The sequence below is a fragment of the Alternaria arborescens genome (genome assembly GCF_004154835.1).
Source record: "Alternaria arborescens strain FERA 675 chromosome Unknown contig_5, whole genome shotgun sequence".
NCBI lineage: Eukaryota > Fungi > Ascomycota > Dothideomycetes > Pleosporales > Pleosporaceae > Alternaria > Alternaria arborescens.
In genome coordinates this window covers 480976-505325 of record NW_021167860.1, presented here as the reverse complement: position 1 = coordinate 505325, position 24350 = coordinate 480976, and the positions used below count along the sequence as shown (strand labels likewise).

Below are 24350 nucleotides of genomic sequence, written 5' to 3'. Positions count from 1 at the left end.
TCGGGGACCGACTTAAGCAGCTAACAGTCTCATAGCACGTAATGGCTCGTGTATGCGACTGCCTCGCAGCTCTCCAAGTCATCCCACGGCAGAAAGTAGTATGGTGAAGTGGAATGACCCGACATTACTCAGGCACAGTCCACTCGCGTCATGGGTATAATGCTGACTGGTGAGCCCCGCTTACATAATGTAATACCGATCCGGCAAGTGCTTAGTTACACAGGTCCACCTAGTCTCAGTCGCTGACATAGCGTCCACTATACACAACTACGCCAGCAGTGCAGGGTGCCGTTGAGGCTGGAACGACAATCTAGGAATTCGTGGTGCGAGACATGCGTCGAAGTTTACCTCCCCAGGGATCCTTGCCCCGCTTTGTCTTATCGCCTGAACCTGGCCGCAGCGGCCTAACCCGCCGCACATAGCCTTAAGCCTCAGCATCCTCACCTTACATCAGTCATCGGTACGTCGACTGCGCCATCAATCACGACTGCCATTCCAATGAGCAACGCCGCTTTGATCGCATGCACAAGATGTGCCATATCCAAGGCACGTTGCGACCGCAAGGTGAGTACCCCAAAGCCACGCGCCTTAGGCCCCCAGCGCGACACCTAACACAACAACAGGTACCATGCTCGCAATGTGTTGCAAGAGGATATGTTTGCCAGCCACGATGTACCTCGCGCCGGCCGCGAGCTCCTCGAAAGTCGTCGGCACGAAATCTGAACCAGACTTCAGCAGAGCCGACCAACACCATCAGCTCCGATGGCAGCCATGTCCCAGGCATGGAGCAGTTTACCGGCTACATGGTACCTGAAAACCAGTCGCAGAACAACGATATGTTTGCGTTCAACACGAATTTACCTCAAGGACCTCTGGATCTGGGCGGCTACGATGATTTCATGGGGTTCTCATATCCCGGTGCGCCTTCCAATAACGATGCCATGGATACGAGTACATCCAACAACCTCTTTACCTCCATGCAATCTATGGATATGCACGGAAGCGATCCCCAGTTTTCACCACATGCAGCGGGCGGCCAGATGTTCCAACAACATCATATGCCACATGTCTCGAATCAGCCACCGACGCCACCAGATACAACGCCCCGGACGACAAAAAGCGTTCCCGCTAGCCCGCCACCTGGAATGCAAACCCCGTTTAGTCCAAAACGTTACCCTCAAAAGATGCCTACAGATAGACCTGCAACACCGGATGATGTACTTGCGGAGTTGGTGGAGCTGCTCGCTCAGCCTGACGCGTGGCACGGACTCCCAGGTAGCAACAGCGATTCCAGTCAGACCCTCTCACACGATGCACGCGACCGCATCGTCGCGACCGTTCAAGTATTGCTGCAACGTGCACTACAAAGCCGCTACTCAACTACAACACCAAGCCAAGGCCTCTTTGGACGCATCGTAGTACTGCCACCGTCCCATGTACTTATGCACTTTATTGAAGCCTACGCAAGTCGCATCGACTCCATCCAACCCTATCTAGGTCTTGCTGGCTCCTCCGTTGTCAACATCCAAGACATCCTCCAAATCGATACAGCAGATGTCGGCATACTACTGATCATTCTTCTAATTGCGCAAGGCGCCATGCTCACGGACCATTCTGAATCCCACATACTTGCGAACGGCTTGATAGAAGTATGCAGGATCGCGTTGGATGATGTTCTTGAGAACCGAAGTATATCGCAGCCGATGATTGGAGGTATTGCACTGCAGTTACTGACGCTTTGTGCACGAAGTGGTAAAGACTCCTTTGCTTCGTACGCCATGTCGAAACGAGGCCAATATTTGAGTGTAAGGGATTCATGTTGCAGATCACTGCAAATAGGCTCTAACATTCGCAGATGTTGAAAAATACTGGCGTTCTGCAGCCCGAACAGACCCTGCATAACCCAAAATCCGACGGAATGGAACTTTGGGAAAGATGGAAAGAACTGGAGCAGCGCAACCGGTAGGACCCATTTGTTTCCCCATGGGGACGTTTCGCTAACATCTTCTAGACACGCGTACGCGTGGGTCTACGTAGATCTCGAGATCAGCTTATTGCACGACCTTCCACCAATACTCTCAGTTAATGACTTGCAAGTCCCCTTGCCGCAACATAACGACCTATGGCATGCCCAGTCGTATAGCGCTTGGCTCGAGCACTCTGGCGCGAATGGGACCAGGTCGGGCCCCTGCAATCCCGCGAAATTTGGTGCTTGGCTGGAACAACAACAACAACAACAAGGTGCCAATGGAGCTCGCTCTGGTCATATGACTCCATCACTCAACGGCCTCTTCCGAAGTTTTCTCCAGGGCCGAATGGGTGATGACTTACCTCTGCATCACCTTCGTCTTCTCCTCCATCCATTACAAGCCATGGTGCTTGAGCAGCAGCAACTTTTGCGCATTTTCGATACCGATGAGCCGTCCAACCGATATCGCGTCCTTTCCAAGATCAAGATTTTGGGTCGTTTGCAGGAGACGCAGGATTTGCTCCAAGATTTGGGAACGCTTCTAACTCGGCGCTCCAAAACCGCTGCTGTCGAAGACGACAAGGGCCAGGTACACTCCACTGACTTCGTGAGCATGATTATGCTCCATCTGGTTAGCTTGAATGTTTTTACTAGCATCCCTGAGATTGAGAAGTGTGCCAAGGAGATGCCACCCGCTTCGGACGCGGCCCGTGCGGAGATGTGGCGCTGGGCACGCTATCCTGAAGGAGAGAGCTATGTTTTGTTCCATGCCGGGCAAATATTCCGACTGATCGACGGGTTACCAAAGGATGCGCGACCGACCTGGTGGCCGGTAGCTTTATACCGTGCCGCCATGTCGTGTTGGTCACTCCGATCTTTGGAGCGGCCTTCTTCGGCATGCGCCCAATCGCTCGAAGTCTGCATTGACGCCTTGTTGCCTGCTGAGGAAGAGTGCTTCCTTAACACGACTACCGGTACACCGGTCGTCACCCTTGGCGATAAGAGACGGCTGCCCATTCTGGAAGGCAACAGCAGCTTGCAATACTGTATCAGCAAGCTGGAAACACACCCTACACGTTGTTCACATAATGTTCTTGAGAAGGCTAGGTACTTCTTAAATAGATGGAGGTCATGATCACACTGATCCGGTGCCGGCGTTCTATATCAGGTCTGGGAATTGTCAGGTATTGGGAATTTGGTTTATTAGAACCAAAAGGAAATCAGGGATATCACTAGGGAACATCACCAACCGGCGCTTTACAAACTGTTCATATACCATTCCTAGTACTTGTTTTAAAGGTAAACATTGTCTTTATAAGTTCGAGCGGTCAAGACGAACTCAAGCAGATGCCACTAGGCTACATTATTCAAAAGGATTTGATAGAAATAGAGATTTCGTATTTGTCACCCACAAACCAAAGATAAGGAAAGACCGAAAGGAAAATATCGCCGAAAAATCTACCCTACAAGTTCTTGGTAATACCAGGACTGGCTTTTTCCAGAATCTCGCTCAACTCCTTCCAGATCCTCTTACCAAGCTCGGCACCCTCAGCACTCCTCGCCAGTGGTGACGGCTCGGAGACATGGTCGTCAATGATATATTCGCCCTGGCTGTCGGGCAGTGCAGTCGCATTCACCAGCAACCGACTGCCAACCTCTAGGGGTCGACCCAACAGCTTTTTGAACACCACCGGCGCCAAACCCATATCCTTGACCAACTCAGACTTGCAAAGACCAGGAGTAACGCAGTTGATGACCACGGGGTACTTCTTCTTGTCTTTGATCAAGACCTGGGTCATGTGTCGAATGAGCAAGATTTCCATCAACTTGGAGACATTATACCGATCCGCCATATCTGCCTTCTTCTCGTCATCTAGCTCTGCGAAGATACTCTCAGCGTTCTTCTGCGGAAACTGCGTCCAGTGGTGCACCTCAGACGTAACAATTGTAAGATACGGCTTCGTCTTGTGAATCTCCGCGGATCGGCGCAGAATAGGCAGCAAAAGCAGCGCGAGCATAAATGTCGAAATGACATTCACGGTGATATGCGCCTCGTGTCCCTCCAAAACATTGAACTTGCCCTGTGCGATACCTGCATTTTCGAGCACGATATCGATACAAGGCAGGCTCTCGCACTTCTTCGCAAAAGCTTTCACGCTAGCGTAGGAGGACAAATCCAGCTCCCACACTTGCAGAACACCGGTTCGCTTAGTGCTGGCTTCAATGTCACGAAGAGCGGCTTCGCCTTTCGACCGTGTTCGGCAGGCGATAATCACGGTTGAGGCGCCGCAGCGCACGAAGTGGCGAGCTGCCTCTTGTCCAAGCCCGGTGTTGGCGCCGGTTACTATAACCGTTTTGCCGGTAAAGGTTGTGGATTCGGGGACTTTGGGCGTGTAGAGGAGTTGCGATTTGAGGAAGGCGGGAAAAGATGACATGGCTGCTTCTGCGTGTGGACGATTTGGGAATCTGATTCGTATGCCTTGGCGTATGCAGCTAAGCTAGTTGGCGAGCTGAGCGTGTTTCGCACAGACCGAGAGAATTGATAAGGTGTGGTGAGATTCGATCGTGAGTGTGAGTTTAGTCAGGCAAGCAGCAATCGAGAACTTGGTGGAAGAAATACGATAAAAAGTAGGGCGCACGTTCAACGACATTGACGTCAAGAGCAAACAAAACAGTCACGGATTAGTCAGACTCGGTGTCCGGTACTGCGTCGATTGACAGCACGCAGTTCCTATTGTCCTTAACTTTCTTGCTGATTTAGTCCTCGATACGGATGCTAGCCTCGTGTTTGTCGGAGGTCCGTCGAAAACACAGAAACGGTTAGCGTGCCCTCTGCACGGTGTCAGGCCACCTGCCATTGGCTCTATTTGGAACAAGGTTTTGTCCGTCCGCCCTTGCAGGGAAGGACCGATCGTCAGCCTCAGCCGCAAATAGCGGGTCTCGTGTTAGGGCAGCCTTACTGAGGCTTAATCCTTCTTAATGCTTACTGACCACGCGGTCCACCGGTCGGTGGTCACGACTCCGACGTCGATGGTGAATGCTGGTATGCGGGAGCTCCGATGCTGAGGATGGGTACCGATGGATGGAGAGCCGACTTGTAAATGCGATGCGCGGGATGAACGGAGCGAGAGGAAACATCTCGGTGGTCTTGGTATCAAATGAAGGACTTGGTGTTGAGGCAGGAGAAGACGATATGCGTTAGAATGAAATATAAATGTCCTTTAGCCACCACGTAAATTGGATCACCATCATCATCAGTCATCCATCTTCTTGTCCTTTGATCTCTATCTCAATATCACTTGAGTTTCACTACCCCTCTTTCAAATCTACCTTTCTGCCGATAGACTTTCAAACCTGCCAACATGCTCACTTTCCAACACCTTCAGCTCGGCACCCTTCTCCAAGCCACTTTCCTCCTGGGAATGAACACGGCTCTGTCCACCATCTCAATTCCCTCCATTCTTGAGTCGCCCTCCCCCATCCTCGCCATTCGCCAATGGCACACGCAGTTCCGCTCTGCGCAGATCCCTGCGACCTCTCTATCGGGATCCAACTTGATCCTTTCCGCCATCATGACATATGGCTCTTCCCAACGCTCAGGGTTGTTGGCAACGCCTACAATCCTGTACGGCGTTGGTAGTGTGCTTGCTTTCCTGATCTTCCCATTCACGCTGCACTACATGAACCCGCTCAATGATGTTCTTATCGAGAAGTTCAAGAACCAGCAGGATTTACATTACGCGGATCTTCCGGAGAAGGGCAAGGGTATGCAGACTGCAAGGGTAAGTTTCCCTTTTCCCTGTACTTGCAAAAGTGTTTGCTAATGTGTGGTGTAGGATCACGACAAGATCGCTTACTGGGGGTACTTGAACCGTGTTAGAATCGTGCTTTACGCTGGATTCGTTGCTGTTCACGCTGTTGCTCTCTTGGCTTAGATGCGTAGGCGAGTATCAGCTGGGGATGATCAGGCAGAGATGTTTGTAAAGCGAAATGGCGATCTTACATCGGGGGTAGGGGGAAAGAATGCTGGCAGAGGAAGAGTCTTGTTAGAAGTGCGCAAAGTTGACGTTGCAGAAGTTGAAAAGTGGTGTTTCTCTTTGTTAGTATAGTGTTATGGCTTTCTTCATTTACTACTTGTCTTGGAGGTGGATTCCTTACCGAGACGAAGTTTGAGCGTTATAGCAATCATACATTGACTTTTCTTCTGATCAAGACTCGAATAGTGACTTATTATCTATATGTCATGCGTGCTGCTTCTGCTTTTGCTTCATTTGACCTGCGCAAGTTCAAAAACGCTGGTAAGATAATTTCTGCCCACGATTTGTGGTGTCGTGGGAAATTTTATGTGGGTGAGCGCCCTGGACACAGCGCTACGTCTAATGTTCTCATCCCAACATCATTGAAACTTTGAAGTTGGTGATACCTAGGTAGCTAGTTAGTGGGTGCGATGATGGAAAAGATAAGGATATCGCAGGTCATTCGACTGCAGTGTTCATCACGCAGCAAATCAAGACGCAGAAGTTCAATGACGATGAAGATAATATTGTATATGATAAGAAAAGGTACACAACTCAGTATACGTGGAGAGGTCGACGGCGCCGCCAATGAAAAGCCAAACCGAGATAGCTACCTATCCAAGAATGCAACGCGAGAAGTAACTAAGCGAAAGAGTTGTAATGGTTGAACAGACCCTTTGGATCGTACTTCTTCTTGAGAATTCGGAGCCTGGGCAGCTTCGCCTTGCCATATACCTGCTCCGGCTTCTCAATACCACGAGCATAGTTGGGAAAGACATTGCCCTCTGGGTTTCCACATGCAGTCATCATGTCGTTACGAAGCTTCTTCACGAAAGTGTCCACTTTGTTCGTCTGCGCAGTGGTGACGCCCTCGGGCAGGTTGAACTCAAAAAAGCCGTACGACACTGATTTGCGCCAAGCGTAGGCAGTAGAGTCGTCGCTGATAGTCGCGGTAACGCCAAGGCCAAATTTCTCTAGAAGCCAGAAAGCATTACTGACATCGGGATTGGCGAGAAGGAAGTTGATATATTTGGTGTATGTGTCAACCAGCGTAGACACAGTGAGGGTGTTGAGTTGGTAACCCCACATGTCGGCTCGGACACCCTTCTGGCGAGCGAACACGTCGCCTCCGAAGTTGGCAACGTACACCAGCTGGTTGTAGGGCACAACAGTGATGTTGCTAGCCCTTGGCTTCTGATCGATGAAAGCCTTGATAGCAGCATCACCCTGCTCCTTGTTGCCGAAGTAAATCGCACTAAGATCGATTGAGGGGACATTGTTCCTCAGAGAAGAAGAGATCGATATGGCAAGCTTGTCATCCTGACTTCCCTGATAAGTCTGCAGAATTTGAAAGATAGTGGCGTTCTTCTCCGCGTCGAACGACATATCGGCGTTGTAAACCATGCCATTGTTGATAGTGTCGTAGATGCGATAGGTCGCTGATGTGACCACGCCGAAGTTGACGCCTGCACCTCGCATGCCCCAGAAGAGGTCGGAGTTCTCAGTAGCCGACGCCGTTAGAATTTGGCCTGATCCGGTTACCATTTCCACGGAGAGCAAGGAGTCAATTAGAAGTCCGTGTTCGCCGGTCAAGGGTCCAATACCCCCACCCAAAGTGACGCCGATGATACTTGGTGTGGAAGACCCACCGGATGCTGGAGGTTCTGTCAGTATACGTGGGGGCCTTTCAGACCAATCGGGGACTTACGCATCATCTTGCCAGCCGCATACAGGGGATCGTACATATCAGCAAACGTAGTAGCCGCTCCAATGACCATGGTGTTGGCGGAAGCATCAACTTCAACTTTCTTAAAGTTACTCAAATCAACATTGAGTGCATTCTTTAGACCACCAAGAGTGGTAGTGTAACCGTGGCCACCGCCTGTTGCCAAGAGAGAGACCTTGTTCTTGGACGCATACTGCAAGATCTTCTGTACATCTCCCGCTGTCGCAGGTTTGGCGGCAACGGTGTAAGCTGGTTCAGCTTTAGAGTAGATGCTCCAACGTTGCGTAAAATCGGTTGGATAAGAAGCATCGGTGGTAGCGATGACTTCCGATCCGGTAGAAAGAGTGGATGACAAGTCGGTTAGGATCTGCTGTGAGGTGACTGCAACTGCTTGTTGTGTAAGGACAGATGCGACCAGAACGAATGATGCCAAGAATGCCATAACGACGGAATGGTACAATTAGCCGCTAGCAATGCAATGCAGGTGTAACAAGGATGAATGAAGCAACGATAGTATCACTACACAACGTGGTGCATCTGGTTTATAAGCTGTTCACGACTCCAGCTCAGGCCGTCCTTCGGGCCATCTCCTAGAGATGGCAATAATAGATACTGAGACGATAGAGGACCAACTCCTCAGCCACGACGCCTCCACGAAGCCATTTCCGAAACATCCATGGCAAAGAAGGGCCGTAGTGACAGACTCGAGCCATATTCTGCCTCGAAGCTTGAGCCACTGATAGTGTCTTAGACCTAGGTCTTACACTAATGCAACCTATCATGCGCAGTTCATGCAGGCAACCGTTCTCAACGCCAGTGGAGTGGGTACCGGGTTAACCGTCAGGGCAATACGCAGCTTGCATTTGCCTACTCTCCCGTGCCTGGGTCGTATTTCAAGACATGGAAGTACGCGCTACGCGAATGAGTCTATGTGCAGTCTGGAACCAGAGTAAGACGGATGTCCGTCAGTATGGTACTTCACGATCGCGCTCCCCATTCTTGGAATAGTGCTCGGCGATGCTACTGCTGACTGGCCGGCGGAGTACCGCGCTCTCATCAGAAGCGAATCATTGGTGACCATTATAGATTACGATCTAGTAGATATCCGAATGATCGAAGGAATGAAGGTGCTAATGTCGATATACGGGAGCTGAGAGCTGATGCATTGTGCTGCAGGTCGATGGAAAGTGTAAGGCATCCCGAGGTTGCGAGCTTTGGAGTTGGCCAAGACTGGTAGCGCGGGGGTCGCACGTGTCGTTCTAGCCTACTTGAGCCGAACTTGGGAGCGGCACATCGATCCCCAACCCCTGACCACCATCACGGCGACTATGAAATGAGACTACCACGATATACGGCAACTCCGCGCCTGACTGTATCACGGCTCTCCACCACCGTTTGATGTATCCGATCGGTCGTCGGTAGTTGCAGCACCGTTAGGACGAGCTTCCGGGCATCGCGAACATGCCTGGAGACAAGACGCCGGGAACGGTCCGAGAGGATGTGTTCGATAGAGAGATGCCAATCCGGAGTTGGTACCATAGTGAAGTTGACTGGAAGGCCTGGAGCAGAAGAGCATGATAGTTAAAAGCGCTCTGGACTGACCACAGATTCGTATCAGTTCACTACCTCATCAAGTTGTCTTTCGTTTTAATTTGGCAATCATGATACAAGGAAGTGTTCAATCAGCCTCACAGGCTATGCTTTCTCTCTTCGTCCCTAGCATTGCCTTTAGTATCATCGGTGCCGTTCTTGTGTTTGCCGTTCGCCTTCTGAGGAACGACCCAAAGAAGGGCAACTACAAACCACTGCCGGGTCCGAAAGGTTAGTTCTCCTAGCCTAATGCCAGCAGACTTGCTAACATTGACACGAAGGTTTGCCATGGATCGGACCTATCCACAAGTTTCCTTCTCAGCATGTCTACAAGAAGTTTGCTGAATGGGTATGACGTTATCCAGTCCTATCCATGGCCCAGCTAACGCTTGCGCAGCACGAACAATATGGTCCAATCTACCAGTTTACTCTCTTTGGAGTGACCCACATCCGCATTAACAGCGAGAAGATGGCCCAAGATATTCTTGCAAAGCGTGGAGCACACTACTCGAACCGTGCGCCTACACCCAATATTCCAGGCGCCAAAGTCGATGCGGAATATCTCCCCCTTCTGGACAACAATGAGGCACTTACGAGACACCGCAAGTTCGCTCACCAATGTCTCGCTGAGACCTATAACTTCGATATGTTTGGATTCACACATCTGGAGATCACACGGATGATGTACATGTTGATGAAGGACAACCGTAACTACCCTGACTTGGCTGAGGAGTTCACCCATAGAGTGAGTGCTCGTCTCGCATGGGAAGACCCTACCCTGAGTCGCGGTCTGAACCAGAGCTCCGCCGGTCTACTCTCGGCCATCTCTCCAGCGGGTCAATTGCCGAACAGATTTCCCGTGGTCCAGAAGTTGCCGAATGCTATCAACCCATGGTACTGGAGAGAGAAGGCCCGCCACGATAAACAAAGAGAATTCTGGGTTGGTGCGATGCAAGCTGTCAAAGCCAAGATGAATGCTGGTATGGATGGACATTCTTGGTCTCGCACGTTTCTCAAGGAGCAGACGCGTTTGAAGTTCCCCAGCGGCGTTCCAGATGACAAGGAAGGTGCATTCGCAGTTGGTATGCTTGCGATCACAGCATCGCTGCCTATGTCCTCGCCCATCCAGACGTACTTCCTCGCCATGTGCCACTACCCTCAATGGCAAAAGCGACTACAACAAGAAATTGACGAAGTCTGCGGCCCCGACCGTCTGCCCACATGGGCCGACGCACCGAAGCTTCCGGTACTAAGGGCGATCGGCAAAGAGCTAATCCGCTGGAGGCCCCCAGTCCCCACTGGTGTACCCCACGAGGCCGAGAGGGACGATGTGTACGACGGATACTTCATTCCCAAAGGTGCGCTAATTCACCCCACCGAGTGGGCGCGTCGAAGTGATGAGTCTATGTACCCCAACCCAGAGGAATTCAACCCTGATCGGTACCTGAACCCAAAGTACCCTACCTACAAGGAACCCCTTACAAAGTACCCCAACGTCATCAACCATCACGTTTTTGGTTATGGTCGTCGCAACTGTCTCGGCATGGAGATTGTAGACTACCAGTTGGTCACTATCATGGGTTCCCTGGCCTGGGCATTTGATGTCACAAAGAAGAAGAACAAGATTGGTATTGGTACGTATCGCGCTCTTTAGCATATCAATTTCATATTAACAACATGCAGACATCCCTGTACACACATTCGAGTGGACAGACTTGCTCATCACTCGACCGGAGGTTTTCGTGTTCGACATCAAGCCAAGGAATGAGGTCAAGGAGAAGAAACTCGTGTCAATGTTTGAGGAGGCATTGGCAGCTCATCCTGATCTTGCAATCTGAGTGGGTCTTTGTCTAAAACCCTTGGGTGGTGACACATTACCGCCTTCATATCATGCCATGAGGCTTGTTCCATATCCTTGCCACTTTTCTTTTGGGTAGTTTCATTTTTGAGTACAGAATAGCATAGTTTTTCCGTGTTAAACCAATCTCCAAAGAAGTTCGAGTATCCGCTTCACCACCTGAAAGTCTGCATTCATCTCGCGCTTAGTACTCTTGAACATATCACATCACGTACGCTCGTTCTCTCCAATCCTTTATCCATCTGTTAACACGACATCGGTGCATTACTTCTCCAGTGTCATTCATTGCTACCTTCTCATGCCTTGGTTTGGGCGAGCATGCCTATCACGGGCCGCAGTTTGACTTATAGATATCTCTGTGGATCTTGCGAAGAATAAAAGCAGCTTGTTTCATACATGTGACTCCTAGTTATCATCAGTGATATCGATGGACATCGTCAACCTTGATCCTCGAGCCCACAGAATGATAGCTAAATTCTGTGCTTATCTGTGTTGCCTCAGACCCTCGAAACATCTTTCAAGCTGGGCGGTAGAACGCAAACTCAAAATCATGAGCATGTTTCGATCTTCAATGGTGCTCTCACCTGAAGTTCGTACGTTGTAGCGATGCATCTGTCATGTTCTAAAATTGACACCGACTCCCTGCAGGTTATGCGCACTTCAGGTAGATTTTCAACGCAAGCGCACCCATCATACATGCTCCGTCAATAATTTCTGGAAAACCAACGGGTCGAACATTACAATAGGCTTCATGGACTATAAACATGTTGTCTGCGATGCGCGCTTCGAGCTGATCACACGCATCAGTGAAATGACCGGACCAACGTGAATAGGACGTCCGCGGAACTTCACTGCGGCTCCTACAGCTGAGAGAAAACACCCATCAGCCTGATACGGTCAGCGCGAACATTTCGAGCGCAGCTGACAAACTCCGAGGCCTTTGTTTGTTGAGTTGCACCTGCCAACACGGACGTCCGAACCAAGCTAAACTACTTTTGGTGGAGAGCAGCACGCATGTCGGACATCCGCGCAGAGCCTCCAAAATCACCCTTTCCCGACACCTACCAAGCACTTTTCGCATAGCTGATTTTCGTCCGTACCCGTTTCCCGAAGCTTAGCCAAGTATAGGAGTTCATGACGCTACGGCACGGGTAAGACTACTATTTGGCTATTAACATACAACGGAGAGCAACATCACAACCACAAACACCACCACCATTCTTCATTCCTGCAAACAGCTTACAGCCATATTGCAAACATGAAGGAAGGTGTCGTTACGCCACCAGACTCGGAGAAGGATCTCCAGAACGTCGAAGGCTCGCTCAATACGGAGGAGGAAAAGGCAGAAGAAGCGCATATTCAGTTGAGTAAAGGGCGATTCGTACTTGTGCTCGTCGGACTAGTCTTGGCTATCTTCCTCGTAAGCAAGCTCCACAATCGTGTAGAAGACAGACTTTGACTAATCATCCTTGCAGGCTTCCCTCGACTTCGTAAGTAACAGGCTCTTTCTTGTCCAGCTTCAACGTGGTGACTAACTGAACGCGTAGACTATCATCTCAACCGCTATACCCAAGATCACCGATGAGTTCCACAGTCTTCAAGACATCGGTTGGTATGGTTCGGCCTTTTTCATCACCACCGCGGCGACTACCGCGCACTGGGGACGACTGTACACCTTTTTTCCTTTGAAGTGGACATATCTCACTTCCATCTTTTTCTTCGAGCTGGGCAGTGTGATCTGCGGTGCTGCCCCCAGCTCAACAGCTCTGATCATCGGTCGCGCGATATGCGGTATTGGCGCCGCCGGTCTCTTCTCCGGCTCGTACACCATTATCGCCGTTTTGGTGCCTTCAGCAGACAGACCAAAATACAGTGGACTGATGGGTGCATCATACGGTCTTGCCAGTGTTGTCGGTCCCTTGATTGGTGGTGCATTCACTAGCCATGTATCCTGGCGCTGGTGGTACGTTGAAGCCCTGGATATATCTCTAACCCCACTAACACCCTCACAGCTTTTACATCAACCTTCCCGTAGGTGGTGTATCATGCCTTTTCATCCTCCTCTTCTTCGCGAATGAACCACCCAAATCTCGTCCCGACTGGCGTGGCATGCTTCGTCAGCTCGATATGCTTGGTCTTGTCCTCATTGTTGGCGCTATTACCTGCTTCATTCTTGCTCTACAATGGGGAGGTGTTTCGAAGGCTTGGGACAGCGGTGCCGTCATTGGCACTCTCGTCGCGTTCGTCGTATGCATGATCTTGTTCGTGATCGAACAGTGGTGGCTTGGCGAGAACGCTATGGTTCATAGCGTCATGATCAAGAGGAGGACGATCTGGGTCGGATCGATGTTTTCGTTCTTGATCAACTCCGCCTTCTTGGTCACATTCTACTACTTGCCGATCTACTTCCAGTCTGTACAGGGCGTCTCAGCTTCGACGAGTGGTGTCCGCACGGTACCCTTCATTCTCGCTGTCACATTCTGCGTCGTGATTGTCGGCCAGATCATCACGAAGACCGGGTACGCGTATCCGTGGATGATACTGGGAGCTGCCATCACTACCATTGGTTCCGGTATGATCTACACTTTCGATACCCACTCGCCTGCCGGAAAGTGGATCGGCTACCAGATCCTTTGCGGTATCGGTGTCGGAGTCAGCTTTCAAGTTCCTGTCATGCTGATCCAGGCTACGACGAAGGATGCTGATGTGCCATTAGCAACAGCCACACTGCTATGTAAGCTCTCCACGTCATCATGTTTACACCCATATTGCTAACAACCAATGTAGTTATCCAGACCCTTGGAGGTGCTTTCGGTGTCTCGTCTGCCCAAGCTGCGTTCCAGAACACGCTCCTCAAGCAGCTCGCCATCACGGCACCTGGACTTAATCCACAGATCGTCCTGGATGCTGGTGCTTCAGAACTCAAGAGAGTTATTCCTGAACAATTCTTGCAGGGGGTTCTCGAGGCCTACGTGTCTGGCTTCCGGGAATGTTTGATTGTCGGTATCGCATTCGGCGGTGCTGCATTCCTTGCAGCTTTCGGTTTTAGATTCACCAACATCAAGAGGACGGCCGCGGCGGAGGCGTAGAGGTGGGAAATTTATGCAGTAGAGTCTGAGTAAGGATTGTTTCTCATATCAATAAGGCGTTGGATAGGACATTAGCAACATCATCCTAGATTGTGATATTAGCATATTAGCGAGCGTATAGGGCTCTATACAGGTCCACCGAAAGCATTCCATTGGCCAAGTGCACCCCAGTCAACCGCAGCATCAGTCAAGTTTCCAATTCCGCTGGTACCAAGTCCCATTCCCAGGCCTGGAAACTCCATACCCTCGAAGCCATCCAGCCCAGGGCCAGAGAAGAGATCAAGGTCCAAGTCCAAAGTCTGCTGATCACTCGCTGGCGTGATCTCTTCCACGAACTTGGAATCCAACACTGTATCTATGACCTTCGTGAAGATTTTGCTCGCTTTGCGACAAAGGTTGTAATTTGCCTCGCCATGTCTCGCTCCGGAATTCTCCATATGTGCGGCAGCGTCGAGGTGTGAGATAAGTACACTCAGCATACGAATGATTTCTGCGCGAGAAATCTCGGCGGGGAACTGCTGGCCTGTTCGATGTTGCTCGCGCAATGCATTAGCTAGGACCGAAGCCGCAGGTACGCCGAACAGCAACAAGGCATTCAGCATGTCGCGGTGAACGTCGTATGACCTGTCACGTATCGTACCGAGAGTCAGCGTGTTAGAGAGGAGATCAACCGAAACGCGCAACAGAGCCGCGTTGAGCGTCAAAGGGCTGTAGTCGAGGAGCTTCTGGATCATGAACTCGTTGTACCAGTGTGTCAGGTGAACAATGCACAACATTAGACAGACTACCGAGGGTATTTCTTCTTCCCAGCACGTCTTCCAATAGCGCATATGCTTTGGGAGCATTTCCCAGGAAGCGCGTATACGCTCGGATATGTCTCTACAGACTTATGAGTAACAGCAAAGATGTAGTCGCTATGGGAAACGTACAATAGTTGGGCTTCAGCGCTCGCGTCGATTTTGACGAGCGAGAACTCCAGAATTTCTTCACGAAACCGTAGGGATATGTGACGTAGGCGCTGTGGTTCGTTAGTGTCAGAACTGGACTATGTCATCGGAAGACTTACGATCCAGGATGCCCTCAACCACCTTCCTTTGGTATTCCAGCCGTCCGTATCTAACGCTGCTATAGCCGAATTTAGCCTCGTCTGATCACCGGTCACTTCGCTATCAGCTAGGTCGAGGGGGAGTTTGATGTCAGTATGCCTCTTGCTTATACGAATCGGCCGACCGAGAAAAGTGGATATTGATTTGTCCTGGTTGTAGGACGAACAGAAGACTCTGCGACGTGTTTCCGCCAGCCATTCCGGTGCATGATCGCATTTCTTTTCCTGGTGGATACCCAATGCATATATCTGCGTCGATAGTTCGCCGATACGTCGCCATCCAGGTGGACCTGAGTAATGTCAGACCTATCTTCCCAAATGACGATCTGTGCTCCTACGTACCAGCATACCCACACATCATGATGGTGAATAAATAATTTTCATAGTACATCCACACTGTCAAATCGTTGACAGTCGCAAGCATCGTCGTAAGAAAAAGACAGGTTGTACTGGCGCGCAGAAGCTCATCGGCGAAGCGCGACTTCATGTCTTTGTTATTAGGATCATTGAAAATATCAGGAACGAAGCCGAATGTAAGCGACCTCCCAGCTGTCGCTAATAGAAAGCCAATCAACTCAAACCGGAGATTTTCACCTGAACATAATGTGTGAAAGTCTCCAGCTTCGAGCGACTGTGATATCGTAAAAGGGCGAGCTGTTGTCTCGAGCACTTGGCTTATAAGCTGGGAGTTGGGCGCTTTGCGTCGCAGGTCATGCTTGTCAACAACGGCTTCCAACGCGTTCACGGCGTCGACTTGGAGCTGAGCAGGTATCACACCTGCTTCGTTGCTTGCGTTGTACCAGAGAACAAGCTCTTTGATCGAGTTGTAATGCCGAAAAGTGCTCAACACGTCACATGCCATCTGGTATCGCATAGATTTCGATAGTGTGTGCTGATGTGTGAGTTCGCGGTCTGATCTTTCTGACGCGACGGACTCTTCACGTTCCCGTAGTTGGCCAGGTTCCTCATCTTGGGGAAGAAGAACGGCGTATGATCCAGGGCCAAGAAATCCAGGATGATAAACGTCGGCAGCAACAGCATCTGCAAGTTTGTCACCTTGCGCAGGAGACGGTGGCGCAAAGGCGACAACAGAATTCGAAGCTTGCTTTGGGGGTCGCCTACTGGAGTCAAAATCGTTACCTACAGTGGTCTCTCGGGCTGTTCGTACTTTCTCTTGGGAGGACGAGATTCGCCTGTGCCTGACTCATCGGTAGTTTCACGCGGCCTGGTGAGAGGCGCTGGATGGTAAAAGCAGCGGTCTTCGATACCACGTTGACGACATCGATCACATTTAGGATGACCATGATCACATTTTGTTTTGTTTAGCCTGCATGGTTCGCAGGATGCTGGCTTTCCATTGCGCCTGCTGCTGCCGGCGTCCCTGTTGGTTCATTAGCGGATAAACAATTGCAGACTAGGTAGTCACCCTACATATTGACGTTCGCACCGATGGGTACATGAAATAATTGAAGTATCACCTATTCGTGACATACTATATTGCGCAGGCGTCAGTGAGTCCGTCATGTTGAGTGGCTGGGCGCAAGCAGGGAAAACGTGTTACGCGGGCTGCCTAAGGTGCGTTATCGATAAGCAGCGCGTGCAGTCCGCGCCCTTTCACAGCCACCACGTGTGCGTACTGTTACACCCGCAGATATGCATCATAGTAATGGCCCGTACTCAGCCTCAGCCTGACCTGAAGATGTTCAATATAGAGGCATCCCAATATGCCGTCTGGTTGATGGATGACCATATCCATCATCTTCGTGATCGCCCCAGACGAAGCGTACTCGTTCGACGACGACGATAACAGGCTACGCTGAAGTCTTCAAGGCATGTCAGCTCCTACTTTGCTAATCATGACTCATATATCTTCTCCCTCTGAAATTCCACGAACCGATCTCGCGCACACCTTGGGCTTTCCCAACTATCCACACGATGCCGCCGCCGAACCGTACCTCAACTACGTAACGAACCGATGCATTGGTAGTGATACAATGGAGGCATACATTGAGCTGCTCATTATGGTAGTCAAATATTTTGATGGGGTTCCAGCTGATTCGTCGATGGGGAAGAGTATCCAGGGGTTGCTAGATGTTGTATCTTCATCCCCCACTTACGCACAACGGAATCGCGAATACGTCGAGGATACCGTGTTGTACGTTATCGGCATTTGGACGCTGCTTCTGAGCTCGTTCATTCATCTGCCTTTGGCTGGTGGTCTTCGCAAGGTTACGGCTGCCTATAACCTGCGAACTCATGGCAGCGCCTGTAGAAGCCAGCCCTATGGAACAGACTTGGTTGGATTGGTACTGGGCAGTGGCCTCCTGCCAGTCCACATACACTATCTACCCCTGGACCACACAATACGCAAAGACGGGTCATTCCAGACTGCTGCAATGCTATCGCCCTTCTCACGACCATGGTCAGCTTCGTTTTCGACCAGCCAGGTCGACGCTGGAACGTCTGCCTCTACCTGCATCGACCACGATCTGCACAAACGCGTTTCATTGGGCTTTCTGAACGACTTGGATTCTTTGGAGTCACTTACAATCGACGCGACGCGGCTCAATGCCTATACATTGAACGTTTTTGGAGCGGTGGACATTGCATGGACCCACAATGTTTCCAGGCATCTATCGCTATCGAAACGTGACGGGCGACATATCCTTGAAATCTTCAGCCTTCCATGTGCGCTAGATGCTACTTCCCTCAAGCTGGGCGGCATCACCACTGAACTTGCTCAAGAGATAAAGGAGACGTACGCCTTGTTGTTCAACGCCTCACACGAAACCCCACGCCATGTAAAGCTTGCGCGAATCCTGGGTATCGGATCCTTTTGCTGGTGCCGTTACTGCTCGATGCGACGACACCGCAACCGTGCCATTATGAGTTACAAGAGATTCAGTCAACACCGGGCGTCAGGCGCTAAGAGGGTTCAACGAACACACAAATCTGAATATGACCCTTTGCTGTTTGAATTGATGACTAGTGAACCCTCTGACTGGACACCGGATATGTTCCCTCATCTCTGGGCTCGTATTGTGATCTTGGAGGAGCATCTCGAGGAAGCCAAACCTTGGAGCGTGTGGGTTCTGTTCCGTGATCGCAGAGATACTCTACAGTTCTGGACATTCTTGTGGGTTCCTCCGGGCTACTTGCATCCACAAGACTGACGTGATGCAGCTTTGCTACCATTGTTGTTTTCCTGACGGCGCTGCAGGTTTTGCTTAGTGTTGCGCAGGTTGTAGGGTCTTTCTGGCGATGAACGAAATCGGAGGCCTTCAGCCTCGTATCACGGGCGGCTAACCTACATTCGTAGTTTATGCGATCACAGACGATGCACACTCGCTTATACGATATCGTGAGTGGTCGCGATAAAGAGCATCATGGACATGCAGCTTGGCTTTTTCAGCCCTGTTCCGCCTCGTGCATATCGGGTCACAGGTAGCCGCCGGCATGATCTTCCCATTTATCTATTGTTTTCTCGCCCGCCGCTATCCAGAAAGAAGGATCACTACTGCATGTCGCAATCCATGATCGTACATAGATAAAATGCAGCTTTCACTTGGTGCCAAAAGCTATCGTCAGAATATACTGGACTATGCCAAACGTTCATACACACGTACACTTTTCTTCGGGTACCATTACAGGTTTCTCGGGGAGCTGTTTCGGGCGGACGAAACTCATCTAACCAAGCAGTACCCCGATCTCGAAGCATACTACCTCGCACACATATCCGTCTATGGACCTTCTACTAATGGATACGAAGAACATCAACGACACAGCTTCAAATACTCTCAGTTGGTGGACATGGTGGCCTTTCCACCTGCCAGCAAAGGTCAAGGGCAGGTCCTCTTTCTCAACGGTCATCTTCCGGGATCCTGGGTATGTGAAGTAGGCGCAAAGTACAACATTGCACCTGAGTTCTTTCGACAGCACATTCATCTTTGGCGCTCAACCGATGGACCTGTTCTTCACGCCATAACAAGGACTCCCTTGTCTACTTCCAAGAAAGGGCTCTTGCTACGCCTCAATACCCAGGGCTATTCCACAAAGAAAAGCATACCGCTGGATCCCTTCAGTAGCTCCATCTTACAAGCGCGACGAAGGCTTCTTCCGGACGATGCTGAATGGATGCCAAGACGTTTGCACGTAGCTCCTGGTGGTTCGTATATTCGAAGACATACGTATCTCAGCAACCTCCAATTCGTCATCGAACAAAACATATCTATAACTATTGAGCCAAATGGGAATGGCTGGACAGGTGAGCGGGCTTTCCTCCCTTGAAGCTCATAGATGTATAGCTTACATGTATGCCAGCAATCTTATGGACAGATGTGGGAAGCAGAGACCTGTCTAAGAGTCGCGAATACCATCGATTCATAGATGATATGACGGCAAACACGGCTACGGGACACCGAGATATCCGCCTCTTGCCTGTACACATACTGGGAATGGAGTCGGCCATCCGACAACCTTGGCCGCTGCCTTTGTTCGATCCTGAGAATCCGCAAGCCGCCGATGGTTCTCTCGTCCAAACGGCCTCTCATTTGCCATCGGAGTTGCATGTGATGCTTGATGACCATGTAATCGCTGGTCAGGATCCGCTGTATGCTCTCGCGCCCGTTCTCCTTTTCGCAGCCGCCTCAGAAAATCAACTACTATCTGCTCTCCAAAGATGGTATGATCTCATTTCATCGACTACATGGAACCGGAAGTATTCAACTGAGCAGCTTGAGCAGCTCATACTACACAAGCACCTTTTGGATGATCACGCGGATAGACACGAAGATGTCTTACGGTTCATCAGTTCACCCGTGCTAGCTCGGTGGGCGAGTAATCTTACACAAGACCAGAATGCTATAGCTCGGGAGTCTAAAGATGCTGTCAAAGCCGACTTCGAATTCCTTTTATCACGGTATCGTCAGCTTTCATTACACTATCAGGACGCGATAACGATGTTGGTTAGTGCTACTTCGCTTGCAGAATCTCAAAAACAAATCACCCTCGCTGAGCAAGTCACGAAACTTACTATATTGGCAACCATTTTCCTTCCACTGTCGTATTGTACTTCGATATTTGGCATGAACTTCGTTGAGTTGGATCAGTTGAGCATTTGGATATGGGTAGCTGTCACTGTGTCTGTTGGACTTGCTACCTTTGCTGTTTATTGGTGGAGCGAGAGACAAAGACTAAAAACATTCTGGACTACGGCACAAACTAAGTTTTGGAAATTGCGCTCGAGACGCAGTGCCTCAATGACAGTGTAGGTACAGAATATCTGGTTAATAGATGAGAAGTGGTTTCAAGCGATGTCGTACTGCTTAAGCTCGTCGGGAACTTCGAACGCTCCGTAGAATGCTACCCTCCCAAGTTGCAATCTTCGTTCGAGCGCAGGACCTTCCATCTCGAAATTCTGGACATGGCCACTGCGCTGCACGAAGCTTTGGAAGCCTACAATGCCAGGACCTTCTGTGCCGTCCTCTCTTATCCCGTCTGCATATAGTGCTGTGCCACTGTGACCGTTTGGTGGATCAAAGTCGGGATATACACGGTATAGAAGAGCGCGCGACACGAGATCTTTCCATGTTGACGCATCGTGGTTTTTCAGATCCCTTGAGCTACCTGCTGCGGCCTTTTGATTGAGAAATATGCCTTCGCCTACAACGAGAACATCCGATGGGCGACTACACTTGATGCTTTTACCTAACTGTAAGCCTTCGTTGTCAGCTAGAATCTTGACTGTTGTTGTTTGCTGGCGGAGCGAAGTCCATGAGTCGTGATTGAGCCACCCAAGGTCGGCAACTGGGGAAACGATGTCTTTCACTACAACCTGAGATGTGGGCTTGACAAGAGTGACATCGTGCTTAAAGCCGTCAGGGTAGATACCCGCTTCCTTATCAAAGGTCTCGTGAATTGTTCCAATCTATTTGGTGTATTAGCTAAAGAGCGGGTAGGTAATGATAGATGATGACACACGACTAGGCTCGACGTTGTCAAGGAACTGACCTTTCCATTACCGGCCCAGATCTCGATGTGATCATTCCAGTTGCCATCGAGTTTCTGGATGCGTTCTTCACTGTTCCGACCAAGTATAGTGTCGCGATGCGATCTTGCCATTATTGCTTCGGTGATCACATGTGTGGACATTACTACAAACGGAATGCCGAAATTGATTACTCTGAGGCCAACACGACCAGAAAACCTCTCTCTTCGATGATTAGACAGAGGACGGGCTGCTATGAAGTCGTTGAGTCTGAGTGAGGGGTGATTGACAGAATGTTGTGCTGATAAGTGGACAGTCTGGGATAATTCAGCGGTATTTGAGGACCCGGGTGAGTGATAGCGAGGTATGATCTTGCCGGTCTCAGTCCTTGTCGGTAGCATGGTCGGTTCGAGAGTCTGTTCGATGTAGCACACTTTCAGGCCACCATACTTATGTGGGAGGTGTGACGATGCCCAGCTGGTGTCATAGTCCACCGGCACCATAACTTGGAGAAAGCCGTTTATCAGAACATAGAACCCGATGCTTCCCTCAAAAGTGAGGAAGAGGTCTTTCACTAGTGTCAAAGGTAGATCCGCCCGACAATCGATCGGTGCTGTAGCGCGTGGATCTGGTGGTGGCGTTACACCACCAACAGGAGGCCACTGATATTCCACGGGGAGTACTACTGGAGCACTCCCAATCTTGAGGGGATAGTCTTTTGGCTCGGTTGGTTCCATCGAGGTGGCAGTCCAAGATCCATGTTGTCCACTATAGTCGGCGTTTGTAGTATGATATTCGATGTCCCATTTCCAGTCAAAGGAGAGCCTAGAACGGATCTCTCTCCAATTATGCGATGATGTTGTTTCCGAAGATAAGTAGTGAGGCAATTCGTGAGTATCCGGTTTAGGTGTGTTGAAGCCGTCACCTGCGTCCTGGTTACTGTCTGGTGGGGGAGTCGCACTATTCATCCAGATGGGATTCGTTCCGACATTGGATTGAGTGTTACTACTGTCTCCTTCTGGCACCTTGGGCGGCCTCCTTGCCGTCCTTCGCCAGCCACCGAGAGGCTTTTCAGCTTTTGAGGCCAGATCGTATGCGTCACGACCCTGGTCTGATGCGTTTTGAATGTGGATGTCCTCATGTTCATCGTAGTTTTTGCGGATATACGTGCGATTTTCCGGATCCCAAGTCAATGTGTTATAAACTCTCGTTCCATCGGGAGAGTTGAGATAATACCATTCTGATCTTTTTGGATCCCATATCCAGTGATGGAGTATCGATCCAGTATAGGAATTGGCGTCATAGTATTCTTGTCTTTCAGGATCCCATGTCCCGCTATAGGACTCATGTGGTTGTGTTTGCGATTTGTCATTGATATAAGATTGTCCTTGGCCTGTCTGTTGTCGACGCCGTCCTTGATGTGTACGAGCGTCTGCAACCACGTAGGGATTGAAGCTCATCGCCTTGTCTTCGCTGTCGGGCTGAGAGGTAGCTGAAAGCTTAAACCCCGCTTGTTTTTGTTGTTGTTCGATGGTAATATCGTCACCTGATCAGGCTGAGACCTGGAAATCAAGTGCGCAGGGCAATGAATGGCATGCACCCGACAAAAGATAAGTACGTAGGGTACGGAGATAATGTTGATCACGATAGACGGCTCGGTGAAGATAGCCAAATCTCAAAAGCTTTTCTGGGGTGGTCAGGATGATAGGAATATGTAAGACGAGCGGCTGGGCTGACAACAGGCTCGGGTTCATCTGCAGCGTGCTCCGCCACCACGGCTCTGGAGGCCTGCATGCACTAAATGAACTTTGCCTAACTAAACCCCACTGCGGCACTATTGTGCTCATGAAATGAAATATTTTCCGATCTATGTCAATGATGTATTGTGCCATCAAGTTGATTCACTGTATATGGAACGTCATGCCATCCGTATCAGCGGGCTCTCCATCCATCCCGCCGTCAACGTAAGCGACCCCGCGAATCACATACTGCCCTTTCCCGCCAGTCTCACTATGTCTCAATATCATCGGATACGTACTTCCCGACGCGACGAAAACTTCATCGCTAGATTGTGTAGTTGCGATAGCGCACCTGACGAGCTTATCTTTCGTGATGAATTATCTTTCGTGATGTAGATGCTAGACTCCGGGTAATGAAAGTCCCACATTGGCTGACCAAAAGCACGTCTCTCTGCACTGTTCGACTCTTCCAGCAAATCACCGGGGATGAATGTAGTCAGTATCGCTCGATCATTAGTTAAAACGATGGCAACATATGCGACGAAGTTGTGCAACAGCTCAAATTGCTCGGACGGGTTAATCTCATGGCTCAGGCTAATAGAGAGTGATACTACGGCAGCCGTGAGGAAAGATCTGGTAAGCGGCAAAGTGCTGTCAAGACCAGCTGCGAAGGTGTGAAGAATGCGCGTCCATAGACCCTTCAATCTTGTTTTCCCCTCCACTGAGTCGATGGTGGTATTGGCAAAGTTGAGCTGGTTGCACGATTCAGCATGTGTGATAGCATTTAGGCTGAAGCCAGACAGTGACAACACATTGGTATCCTTATCGATGCCCCACGCTGATCTCGTGTCGCCAGCGGGCTTCTAGGGCATAGGCTTGTTAAATCAGAATGGGTTACGGAAGAGCATCGGTATGTTCCAGCGCGCAATACAGGACGGCTCTTCTTCCCCTGTAACATAGAACAGTACATCAGTCTTCTCGAAGTTTACGAGCGCCGCCTCAATCGAATCACGGTATACTTCAAGCGTCGACTTGCTGTAATATGAATCAAGCATATGGCCGTCCTTGGGCAGCTTCATCAAGCCTCGCAACCCATAGATACTGCCTCTGGCATCAAAGTATCCATAACTAGATGCGAGGTGAAGTATGTTGAGCTATCGTGTCGGTTGCGCAATCAACTCTGAGATGGTCGCGACCCACCGGCAGTTCGCAGTACAAAACCCGTACGCATGCGAGAATGCAGACTCCATTATGATATAGCTGGCAACAAGA

At 50.2% G+C, this 24350-nt stretch overlaps 9 protein-coding genes across 9 annotated transcripts; 5 read left to right on the top strand and 4 right to left on the bottom strand.

The window, feature by feature from the left end:
* Positions 1 to 498: 498 nt before the first annotated feature.
* On the top strand, positions 499 to 3104 carry AA0111_g2845 (hypothetical protein; the record flags this gene model as incomplete). The annotated part of the gene is made up of 4 exons (XM_028648661.1): positions 499 to 564; positions 624 to 1805; positions 1856 to 1962; positions 2012 to 3104. 4 exons carry the CDS (start codon positions 499 to 501, stop codon positions 3102 to 3104), a joined length of 2448 nt encoding a protein of 815 aa, XP_028509409.1.
* A 328-nt stretch (positions 3105 to 3432) lies between these two features.
* On the bottom strand, positions 3433 to 4404 carry AA0111_g2844 (hypothetical protein; the record flags this gene model as incomplete). Its single annotated transcript, XM_028648660.1, has 1 exon — positions 3433 to 4404. The coding sequence occupies one exon, from the start codon at positions 4402 to 4404 to the stop codon at positions 3433 to 3435; it is 972 nt and encodes a 323-aa protein (XP_028509408.1).
* Positions 4405 to 5331: 927 nt separating this feature from the next.
* AA0111_g2843 (hypothetical protein) lies at positions 5332 to 5904 on the top strand (the record flags this gene model as incomplete). The annotated part of the gene is made up of 2 exons (XM_028648659.1): positions 5332 to 5751; positions 5806 to 5904. 2 exons carry the CDS (start codon positions 5332 to 5334, stop codon positions 5902 to 5904), a joined length of 519 nt encoding a protein of 172 aa, XP_028509415.1.
* A 723-nt stretch (positions 5905 to 6627) lies between these two features.
* Positions 6628 to 8153, bottom strand: AA0111_g2842 (hypothetical protein; the record flags this gene model as incomplete). The annotated part of the gene is made up of 2 exons (XM_028648658.1): positions 6628 to 7640; positions 7694 to 8153. 2 exons carry the CDS (start codon positions 8151 to 8153, stop codon positions 6628 to 6630), a joined length of 1473 nt encoding a protein of 490 aa, XP_028509414.1.
* A 1219-nt stretch (positions 8154 to 9372) lies between these two features.
* On the top strand, positions 9373 to 11139 carry AA0111_g2841 (hypothetical protein; the record flags this gene model as incomplete). Its single annotated transcript, XM_028648657.1, has 4 exons — positions 9373 to 9532; positions 9583 to 9650; positions 9699 to 10935; positions 10985 to 11139. 4 exons carry the CDS (start codon positions 9373 to 9375, stop codon positions 11137 to 11139), a joined length of 1620 nt encoding a protein of 539 aa, XP_028509413.1.
* Positions 11140 to 12417: 1278 nt separating this feature from the next.
* On the top strand, positions 12418 to 14248 carry AA0111_g2840 (Efflux pump; the record flags this gene model as incomplete). The annotated part of the gene is made up of 5 exons (XM_028648656.1): positions 12418 to 12579; positions 12635 to 12649; positions 12707 to 13122; positions 13172 to 13893; positions 13947 to 14248. The coding sequence occupies 5 exons, from the start codon at positions 12418 to 12420 to the stop codon at positions 14246 to 14248; spliced, it is 1617 nt and encodes a 538-aa protein (XP_028509412.1).
* A 125-nt stretch (positions 14249 to 14373) lies between these two features.
* Positions 14374 to 16657, bottom strand: AA0111_g2839 (hypothetical protein; the record flags this gene model as incomplete). Its single annotated transcript, XM_028648654.1, has 5 exons — positions 14374 to 15127; positions 15178 to 15266; positions 15315 to 15643; positions 15696 to 16454; positions 16498 to 16657. 5 exons carry the CDS (start codon positions 16655 to 16657, stop codon positions 14374 to 14376), a joined length of 2091 nt encoding a protein of 696 aa, XP_028509685.1.
* A 552-nt stretch (positions 16658 to 17209) lies between these two features.
* Positions 17210 to 18526, top strand: AA0111_g2838 (hypothetical protein; the record flags this gene model as incomplete). Its single annotated transcript, XM_028648653.1, has 1 exon — positions 17210 to 18526. One exon carries the CDS (start codon positions 17210 to 17212, stop codon positions 18524 to 18526), a length of 1317 nt encoding a protein of 438 aa, XP_028509686.1.
* Positions 18527 to 20658: 2132 nt separating this feature from the next.
* On the bottom strand, positions 20659 to 22799 carry AA0111_g2837 (hypothetical protein; the record flags this gene model as incomplete). Its single annotated transcript, XM_028648652.1, has 2 exons — positions 20659 to 21279; positions 21363 to 22799. The coding sequence occupies 2 exons, from the start codon at positions 22797 to 22799 to the stop codon at positions 20659 to 20661; spliced, it is 2058 nt and encodes a 685-aa protein (XP_028509693.1).
* Positions 22800 to 24350: the final 1551 nt, after the last annotated feature.